At 47.1% G+C, this 11,023-nt stretch overlaps 1 protein-coding gene across 1 annotated transcript in view; it reads left to right on the top strand.

Moving 5' to 3' along the window:
* Positions 1-11,023, top strand: part of Csmd2 (CUB and Sushi multiple domains 2) — a 583,606-nt gene that overhangs the window by 453,526 nt on the left and 119,057 nt on the right. The window contains exons 26-27 of the mRNA XM_028759696.1: positions 1,921-2,123; positions 9,935-10,126. Coding sequence (XP_028615529.1) covers positions 1,921-2,123; positions 9,935-10,126 — 395 coding nt within the window. The remainder of the gene's footprint in view (positions 1-1,920; positions 2,124-9,934; positions 10,127-11,023) is intronic.

Consider the following 11,023-nt stretch of genomic DNA (forward strand, 5'->3'; position numbering starts at 1 on the left):
ACCAGTGAGGTTCCATTTTGGTTTAGCAGATGGGAGAGTATTTTAATGCAGAATATATTTGCGACACTATAATAGTTGGTGTGTTGAAAGGGTGGAGTTTTCAGAGAATAGCGCAGTCCAGTGATGTCTGGGGGGAACTGAGATTGATAGAACCACAGGAGAGGATAATTTAACAACCTTTATCAGCGAGAAATCTAGATACTCTACTCCCCTCCCCCACCCCATCTAAACTATTATTTCTACAAGTCTGCTGAGACATTAGCTGAATGAGAAAAGAGTCACCAATATGAGTGTGTTTCTTGCAGTTTAATGAGAATCTAGGACTGGATTGTCCATTTCTATAGAAAAACAATTAAGTTGGTATATATGCCCATAGTATATATTATTAAAGAAAGAAAGTGACCTAAAATCAGGGACAGGGGTCCGACTCAGTGAATAGAATGCTCTCCTAGCATGAATGATGTCATGGGTTCAATCCCAGCACCACTCAAAAGTGGGTGAGGTGCACACCTGTTTGAAGGTGAAGACAGGAAGGTCTCTCTTGGCTACATAAGTGAATTCAAAGCCAGCCAGTCAGCCTCCCTACCCCGTCACAGATACACACACACACATACACACACATACACACACAGACACACATACACACACACAAATACACACACACACACACACACACACACACAAAGGGAGATAAGACAAAAGGGAAGGGAAGATTAAGCCCAGGCTGGGGAAAACAGTATGAGTGTGTGCACATTGAGAAACTCTAGAAGGATATGTGCTAATAGTAACTGGAAAGCACAGGAGAGTCAACTGATTGCATGAGAGAGACTTCACATTTTTCAAAGCATCTCATACCATTTGCTTTGCTGCCTTTCGTGTGTCTCATTTTTATAATTTAAACAGATATATTTTCTTAACGTGACTGCAACAAGTGAAGAGAAAAAAACAATGTCAGTAGAAAGCAGTGCCATCTATGTGAAGTCTGGGTTTCATGCATAATGAATGACCCAGGGTTGCTTTGGTAGTTGTGACAAGAGTGCCTCAGGTGTAGGCAGTGGAACTGGGCTCAAGTCCACAGGAATTCTTTTAATTGTCTCTGACAGTTTTCCAAAGCCTCAATGTATCCCCAAAGTGAACAGAAATGGACTCATAGTCATGTTACCCAGGTTTGTAGCCATAGTAACCTCAGCTCCTAAACCCTTTTTTGTCTGAGATGAATTGAGGTCCCTACCGGGCTGAGAGCTTGAGGGGACATGTGCCTCCCCATACAGACAGAGGCCCCGGAGTGGCCTGCACCACTTTGCAGAGATCACTTAAGCTGTCTGTAGCTAACAGCTTCAGCACTCTGCTCAGACACCCAGATACCGGATTACCTAGTTCTGTGTATGTGTGTGTGTGTGTGTGTGTGTGTGTGTGTGTGTGTGTGTGTGTGTGTGCACGCATACATGCACCCACACACCTTGGCACATATGCAGATGCCAAAAGAGAGTCTACATCCACAATAAAGGTTCCAGAAATGGAACTCGGGTCTTCAGGCATGGCGGCAAGCACCTTTATCGGCTGAGCCTATTTCACCAGCCTCCTTGACTTTTTAAATGAATCATATCCTTTCTTGCCCCCTCTCAATCTAGAATTATAAGGACTTACACTCAGGAGCTTGGTCTGATGGCTGTGGCGAGTTATGAGGATGGATGGAGTGTGGCCAGGCCAACATCACGAAATCCACACCCTCTCACCCTTGTCCTCACTACTAGGAGCTCCAGTGGATGGAGCCAGCCAGCCAGAAGCATGAGGATGCTTCCAGACAATGCCTCCCCTCTTCCTGTAAATCTTCCTAGGCTGTGACATCTCCTGATTGGCAGTTCTTAGGGAGAAAGTGGTAGGGCCTGGAGTGACCGCCTGTCTCTTTTCTCTGTCCAGGCTCCACTTCCTTGTGTTTGACACAGAAGAGGTCCACGATGTGCTACGCATCTGGGATGGACCTGTGGAAAGTGGGGTTCTCCTCAAGGAGCTGAGTGGCCCAATGCTGCCCAAGGACCTGCACAGCACCTTCAACTCTGTCGTCCTGCAGTTCAGCACGGACTTCTTCACCAGCAAGCAGGGCTTCGCCATTCAGTTCTCAGGTGTGTGCTTGCCCACTGCCAGCACCTCGAGCCCCTCCCACCTTCCGTCCCTCCATCCTTGGAAAGACATTGCCATCTGCTGTGTATTTGGCTCATGGTTTATTCAAATATCTGTGCTGAGGAGCCAAGAAAATAGCTTAGGAAGTAACATGTTTGCCACACCAGCATGAAGACGTACGTTGGAGCCCCAGAATCTGTTTTGGTTTTGTTTGGTTTGGGTTTTTTCTTTCTTTCCTTCTTTCTCTCTTTCTTTCTTTCTTTCTTTCTTTCTTTCTTTCTTTCTTTTTTGCTAAGTCAGCTAAGTTAGCATACACTTGTAATTCCAGAAGGATACCTGGAACACACTGTCCAGCTGACCTAGACTAGTTAGTATATTTCAAGACAATAAGAGACTGTCTCTTTAAAAAGAGTCAGATGGACAGCATCTTCAGAACAATACATGCATAATGCTAGAAGTTAGCCTGTGGCCTCCACATGTACATGTGTTCTCCCCCACCACACACACACACAGTGTATGTGCATGTGCCCCTGAGTGCACAGAAAATTTTTTCCATGCATGCTGAGCTTACTTGGGTAAGGAAAGCCAGCAGATTGGGAGATACTCAGGTCCTAAGAAGCAGATGAATGGAGAAATCCTTGTTGTTGATGCCACTGTGAACATCAGGGAAAATGTTCTAGAAAAGGTGTTATCCACACTCACACCTGAAGGATGAATAGAAGTAACTGAGGAAAAGAAAGTATCTGAAGGATGGAGTGGTCAAAGCTGTGGACAGATACTAGCAGGCTGGACTTCAGAAGCTCCATGTACCCTAATGAGCAGGAGGCAGGAAATAGGACATCTTGGATACAAAGAACACTGAGAGAAAAGAGTGGGTTCTGGAAGTAGAATGGGGTCCCTTGAGGTGAATGGAGGGATGTTGAGAAAGACCCACGGCATACTGGTGTAGGGCTCGATTCTGGTAGTGTCCATGCTGTGTGCTCTGGTTCCCTTTTGAGTGCAGGTCTTGGAAAGGACTGGAAGCCAAGCATGAGAGTGATCTCAGTAATCTCAATTTAATTAAGTGTGCGCAGCAGTGGCCAGTTATGGAACTGCATGACAAAGAGCCTCCCAAAGCTGGCAATATTCAAATGCCCAGGTCCTGAGTTGGCTGATCTTCCCAGAACTCGGAATCTCTGGACTTTCTCTTCTGTCTCTCAACTTCCTGAGCAACTGAGGCAGAGGGAGTTCTGATTTCATGGATTCAACCAATCCTGGACCAAAAATTCTGGGTGTGTGTGAGGGATGGAATCACATCTATACTGGACATATACAGACTGTTTTCTTATAGTTATTTCTAATCATATTGTATAATAGCTATCTGCATATTATATATTAAGTATTAGAAGTAATCTACAGATGATTTTATATACACCAGGGATCACATGGGTTAGTTTTACTCAAGAGACTTAAGCATCCTGGATTTGAGTATTCATGGCTGGAAGAATGCCTGGAACAAGTCCCTCCAGAATACTGAGGGAACCTGGACTTAGTAACTTGCATGCACAGTATATCTGCAGTCATCTATCCTGGCACTTCCAGTCTATTCTTGAAGCTGCATGGAATATTAATTGGTACTGAAAAAAATCAAATGTCCATGATCCAGCCATGTTGGAAAGAGGCTTGGTGGGGGCAAACTTAAGCATATTATCTGGAAAGCTAATGCAGCTTCTGAGAGCATTCCAGATGCTCACACACTCATAAATTCAAAACATGTCTGATAAGTCACACATTCCAAATGTATTTGACCATGAATGACTTTTTTTTGAGGCTGTCTCAGGAGACTGGCATTTCATGGAGAAAACGTTAGCAATTGCTGGGCTGAGCAATAGAAGCAAGAGAAGATTCCTAGCATACAGAGGGGAGAGTGTGGAAGACTCCCGGGCACTCTCTTGGGGAAGGAGCAGCATGAATAATTAACGCACACACGTGCACGTTCTCTGACTGTGCCCACACTGGCAGGGATGGCTTAAAATGAAACGACATAAAAAAGCCCACGATTCCAGATGAGTATCCCACAGATCTGCATTATCCGAACTCCTGTGTGTCCTCACTGTAGCCACACAGGATGGTCCCCAGGCACTCTCCTGTGTGAACCACCTAAGTAAGGCTCACTCCCACAGCTGCATCATGCATTGCCCAGGCCCAGCTCCCAGGAGTCAGTCATCCTTCAAGGTTTGTCTCCAAAGCTGCTGCTTCCTAATCTCCCTGTTCTGAATAAGTTACTGCAGCCTCTGGCACCCCCGAGCATCTTGCTTCTGTTTCTCTGGCACCAGCCAATGCCAGCCCTCCTGCCCATCTTGAGTGGCATCTCCTTGGCATCACACATCTCTTTTAAAGTATGAAGGCTAGGTCAGACCTCTCAGGCTCCATAGAGTCCATGTATGCAGCAGGTGTTGCAACACATGAAGTCATCAATACGTGAGCTGGGGGTTGGGGGGTGAGTCCGTGATACCAGGGTTTCCCTACACAATCTTATGCTGATCAGACTAATCACAACTACCTAGCCCAGGCTCCAGAAAGGCCATAACAACCTGGCCCCTGTGCTCTGAGTACACCGGAGGTTCAGGAAAGGTCACCTTTTCTGTTGCTGTCATCAGTTAGCAAATACCAGGGCTCCTCTTGGGAGAGGGAATGGCTTACCACACGTGAACCTGGTAGTGCATGTTTGATGAGGGATTGGGCAGAAATGCCAGGGACGATTAGCACAAGCTTGGCTTTATTAAGTAAACACGACTGTGCAACAGCTAACATCCTGTCCGTACCTGGAGGATCTAGCCTTTCCCTGGAGGCTTTGGCAAGCTGCTCAAATCCAGGAACATTCAAGAGAGACTATGAGACCCACAAGAGGTAGCGGGCAGCATGATCTCAGCCATCTTCAGAGCAGGCAGCAGCTAAGCTTCCCCACTAGATCTTAAGATCTCTTAAGAGTTTTTACAGAAACGTGATGCCACAGACACTATTATTAATCCACACCACAGATACAGGCTGTGTGGTTTCTCACACAAGGTCACAGGGTTAATAAGCAGCAGAGTCTGGATCGAAACCCATGTGCCCAAGATTCCCAAACCTGGTGCTTAATCATTGCATTTCTGTTGCCTACCATATAAATAACCTTTCTGAGTGTGGCCAGAACTGCAAGCTGTTTTTCTCCCAGGGAATCATTTACATGTGTACAGCACCCCGTGACGCTGGGGATGAAAGCTAAGTCTGTTTTTAATTGGGAAGGCAGAAGATAATTCTTATTTGACTTTCTAAATAAGTCCAGCGAGTGTCAAACGGTGATGATCTGTTCATTCATTCATTCATTCATTCATTCATTCATTTATCCAGCAAATATTTGCTAAGCACTGTCGCAGGCTGAGTACCGAGGATCCTGGGGGTGGAGCGATGAGCAGAATTGTCTCTGTTGGCAGAGAGATGCTGGAATGAAAGACAAGGAAGATGCAAACAAGTAAATTAGCAAGATTGTTACAGATTGTGCTGGGACAAGAACAGAACAGGATACTCTGCTGAAAACAGGGCGGGGAGGGTAAAGGATACGCCCAGAAAGAGCATGAAGGAGGCCTGTCTAAAAAGTGGTATGAACTGAAAACTGAACATCAAAGTGGAGCTGTCAGTGGAGAGTGGTTGTGGGGTCATTCCAGACAGACAGAAGGTGTGCAAGGTCCTGTGATGAGGAAGGGGGAGGGACATGGGCAACTATGTGGGAAAATGTTTAGCACTGTGGCTGGAACATAGTGATGGAGCGTCATTTAACATGAATAAAAATAAGGGATGGGTTTTGCATCCCCAAAAGGGGAGGGCTTGAAATAGGATGGCAGCCAGGAATGGCAGCACAAGGCTGTGGTCCTGGGCCACCCAAGGGGCTGAGACCTTGGGAGGTCAAGTTCAAGGATTGCCTGCACAACTTAGTAAGATCCTGTCTAAAAATGTAAAATGTTCAACACAGAGTCCTGGTGAAGTATTTGCCTTGCACGAAGAAGCCCATAGTTCAACTCTCAGATCATTTTCTCAAAAGGAAAAGGGGAGGCAGAAAAGCAGAAAGACGGAAGGAACAACAAAGGGAAGGAGACATAGAAAGAAAAAAGAAAAGAAGGGGAGATAAGATACCACAGAGCAGGCTTTGACAGAGCTTTCTGTCAGACTCCAGTCCTTCAGCCTTTGTGGCTTGTTACAATTCACTTTCTTCCTCCAAAGCCTGAAAGCAGGATACCATGTAAACAAATGACCATTGCTCATGCCTCAATAAAACTTTATTTGTGACAATATGCACAGAGGAAGATTTGCCTGTGGGCTGTAGTTTGTCAGATGCTGCCTTTGGTGTTGTGGAGTCAAAGGTAGCAGGTCATGCAATCCCAGATATTGTATTGAGTGATGTTGGCGACAGGCTCTCAGGGCTTCCACTCCTTGGCCGTTGCCACTAAAGTGCTTCTGGTGGCAAATCAGAATGGGTGTATCTCCCCCGGGGGGGTTAGAAGGCATAGACAGTCCATGGATCTATTGCAGGCTTCATGCCTTTGTGTAAAAGTCAATGTGAACTTTATACTCTGGGTCACAGCAGATCCTTTGGTTGGAGTGTAAAGTAAAAGTCTCCCAATTGTGGGCTAGGGAGCTGAAGGTAAATCACAGGATCTCCAGAAAATTCCTGCCTCTGGGATCTGCAGAGCAAATGCTACAGGGACAGGTCCTGCCACCTACTCAGGGTTGAGGAGGCAGCTAGGGTATGATGGCTGCCTCAGTTCTTCCTCTGCCCTCGCCAGTGACCACTGTCACCTCCTTCTGCCTCTGTCATCAGCTGTAGCAACAGCACCATCCCCCCTTGGCCCATTACTCACTGCCTCCACCAGGAATTGGTCCAGGGGTGACAGTGATGTTATGCCACCACGTCGGCTGAATTTCCTTAGGTCGACCTCCCTCCCCCTCCCTCCCCCTCCCTTCCCCCTCCCCCCTCCCTCCTCCCTCCCCCCTCCCTCCTTCCCCCCTCCTTCAGTCCTTTATTCATTTATTCCTTTTTTCACCCTTCTATCCCCTGCTACTCAATGAACTCACCCCTATTAGACTTAGTCAAGCACCAGGTCACAAACCTCTTCTGTAATGCTGAGCCCTGCCCCCGCTTTTTCACATGCACATATGTTATTTGTATGTATGCATACGTGCATGTTCTCGTACATAGGTATGTACGGATGTCTGGCTTGGTTTGGAGGCCAGGGTTTGGTGCTAGGTGTCTTTCTGGATCATGCTACGCTTTTTTTTTTTTTTAATAATTTATTTCTTCTCAAATCGTAATTCATTCACACAGGGGTATAAACACAGAAAGGCAGGATGTGGGGAAGGCAATGACACTGGAGTGTGGGTATTCAGGGGGAATACAGATATCTTCAGAACCGGGTATCGGCTGGGTGAAGGTTCAAGTCACTATGACTCTGCCTATGACTCGCTTGTCCTTATCTAAGTTGGTATTGTCTGCCAAGGCTACCTATTTACAAGGTCTATGACTACTCAGGCTTGTAAATTTCCACAAAAGCTGCCTGTTGACATTAGCTTATAGCCATCTGTTTCAATGTTTTCCACTGAGACCCAAGACTTGGTGTTAGTATACATGTATGACAGGTCTATTGCTGATTTTAGGCCTATGGCTGATTTTAGGCCTTCAGTGTGTAAGCAGGGCTGCCCCTGACATCTCCTCCCTTCTCTAAGTATAGAAGGGCTGTGGCAATTCTAAACTTGCGAAGGCGGGGATAGAGGCCTGACCTCCAGTATTTGAAGGGGACCTTGTAATGGCTCCAGTCCCCCTGTCATTGTCCAGTGAGGCATGAGGGCCATACCCGTCCCGATGTCTTTTCCCTGGAGAGGGGATACTTTTGACATCAACCCCTATGCAGTCAGGCTTGTCCCTCAGGGAACTCAGATAGATATTTTTATCTTTTATTTATATTCCCTTGCAGTGCTTAGCCTCACAGCCTAAGCAAGAATTCAGATCGCCTGTCAGAGGGGGTTCTTGGTGGCCCCTCTCTGCTTGGTCTAGGGGCAGAAGTTCCCCCTTTTAGGTTGGGTGGAGATGGGTTTTGGGAACACCCTGTATAAAGTAACAACCTCATCTTGAGTCTTGTGGTCCTCCATAGCTAACTTATAATAATATATCTGAGTAGGTTTTGCTACCAAATTATTTATCTGTTGTATCACAGAGTTAGTCCACCTATTTGAGGGCCAGGGACCAGCAGAAAAAAGCAAAAAGAACCCAAATAATGGTCCCAAGATGGGAGGAAATAGGGTTGACAACCTTGGAGAGGCTGAAAACCAATTCTTGTACCAGCCTTCATCTGTCTCTGTCTCTCTCTGATTTTTCTTAGGGCCTTCACTGACCTATTTCATGCTCTCTTTAACCCTCCCTGTCTTGTCTATGTAAAGGCAACCTTCTTCTTTAAGGGCTGTACACAGTCAAGAGCTGTACACAGCCTTTTCTATTGTAATAGAGTAAATCAGTTCCAATAAGGATCTTTGCGATTTTAGGAGGTCTCTTCAGACAGCAAAACGAGGGATTTCTTCAGCTTAGTGATGTCAATCTCTAGCTGTTTGATGTTCTTGTCAGTGGCCCTTCAAAGGTCTGAGTGGTGTAAATTCGGAGGCCAGCATCTGGATTAGAACTTCTAACAGCAGACATCACGGGTGATTCATTTTTACCTGGGATGCTGCCTGAGTTAAAGCTCCTGGGAGTCCCTCTTTCTCTTGGTTTTCTGGGGTTGGGTACAGAGCTGCTGCCTGTGACCTGCTCTATGCTCCGGCCCAGACCGGAAGTCCCCATGCTATGCTTTACTTGCTGAAAATCTCCCCTGTACCCAAGGCATCCCAATTCAGTCATTGTAGCTAATCAGCTTGCCTCGGAGATCCCTTGATCCACTTCCTAAGTGCTGGGACTCTAGGCCAGCTGCCATGGCCACACGACTTCCCCTAGGGTTCTCTGGTCCTTGTGCTCCTGCTCCCGAGTCATCTGTCCAGCCCCTGTTCTGACTTTTTAGTACAGACTAGCCACTTAGGTTGATTTTGAGCTCAGCTCTGCCACTGGCTACAAATATCTGTTGTTTTTTTTTCCTAAACATGGTGCAGGTCTAAAGGGTCTGTCGCTATTTTTACATAGGGAGAGACCTGACCTCAGCAGACTCCTGTGACCCTTGTGGGCAACCCTAGCAGGCCACCCCCAAATCCTTCCCAAACTCTTTTGCCTAGATCTGTGATGTTTAAACTGTATTCCCCTCATTCAAACTGATCGTGGTGTGAGATAGCAAAGCTTTGCCGGTGGAACAATGTTAGTATTTGTAAACAGAATTCATGTCTGCACTCATAACGGTACAACCACGCTTTAAAAATATACCTCCTGCTAGATCAGTGGTTCTCAACCTATAACAGCTCCTACAGTCGTGGTGACCCCCCACTCATAAAATTATTTTGTTGCTACCTTATGACTGTAACTTTGCTACTACTACTATGAACCGTAATGTAAAGTCTACCTTACAGGATATCTGATATGGGACCCCCCCCACGGGGTCGCGACCCACAGGTTGAGAACCACTGTGTTAGATGCCCAGTGAGGTATTTGTCCAGTGGTGACGTGACACTGATGTACATGGGTCCGGCTGGTGGATACAAGGACTTAGCTCCACTGTAGTGGTCACTGTCAAGGGCAGTGATAGTCAGCAGAGCTGATGAGCTGTGTGCCTGGCTGACAGATAGACACTGAATCGGCTCCACCCCCTCTTCTCTTCTCTTCCCTCAGTGTCCACAGCAACCTCTTGCAATGACCCGGGAGTCCCACAGAATGGGAGTCGGAGTGGTGACAGCTGGGAAGCCGGTGATACCACAGTGTTCCAGTGCGACCCAGGCTATGCTCTGCAGGGAAGCGCAGAGATCAGCTGTGTGAAGATCCAGAACAGATTCTTCTGGCAGCCCAGCCCACCCACATGCATTGGTACAGAGCTTCGGGCTTCTGCTTCCCTCCTCCAGTCTTAGGGTTGTGAGCACCGGGCTCCTCTACACAGCAGGCAGCTTCCTTTTGAGCCTGGGTCCGAGAGAATGGTACAGCAGAATGATATGGAAAATCCAGCTTTCCTACACACACTCACACACACATGTATACACAGTCATGGCCATGCATACAGAGGTACACAGACATGCTTACATACATACATACACACACACACACACGCATGCACGCACACGCACGTACCCACACACACACATCCCATGAACTTTTGAAAATGATCTCAAAGAGTGCTGAGCCAGGCAGATCTGTCTTTTGTCTCCAGACCATTGTCTAGGTTGGATGGGTCATCCTGGGTCAGAAGACCAGCAGATTCCAGGGACAAAGGAGAGACCCTTTTCTCCTTCTCCTAGGGAATTACTGACTGCCTGGATTAGGGTTCCCAAGATCTACCCTTTGTCTTAAAGTCTCCACATTCAACAGATGAAGGCTCTTAATAATAATGATGATGATGATGATGATAATAATAATAATAATAAAGCCCAAGGCCTCATTGCTTATAAAGGAAGAGACACCATTATCCTGTCCCACCCCAGCTACCTGAGACGGGTAGGTTGGGGGGGCTTGTAGGCAGAGGCAGAAAGAGGGACACTAACCACCAGGTGCTCACATGCCCAGGTGCTCACATGCCCCAGGTGCTCACATGCCCCAGGTGCTCACATGCCCAGGTGCTCACATGCCCCAGGTGCTCACATGCCCAGGTGCTCACATGCCCAGGTGCTCACATACCCCAGGTGCTCACATGCCCAGGTGCTCACATGCCCCAGGTGCTCACATGCCCCAGGTGCTCACATGCCCAGGTGCTCACATGCCCCAGGTGCTCAC

This window comes from Grammomys surdaster, unplaced genomic scaffold, assembly GCF_004785775.1.
Source record: "Grammomys surdaster isolate TR1022 unplaced genomic scaffold, NIH_TR_1.0 126313, whole genome shotgun sequence".
Taxonomy (NCBI): Eukaryota; Metazoa; Chordata; class Mammalia; order Rodentia; family Muridae; genus Grammomys; species Grammomys surdaster.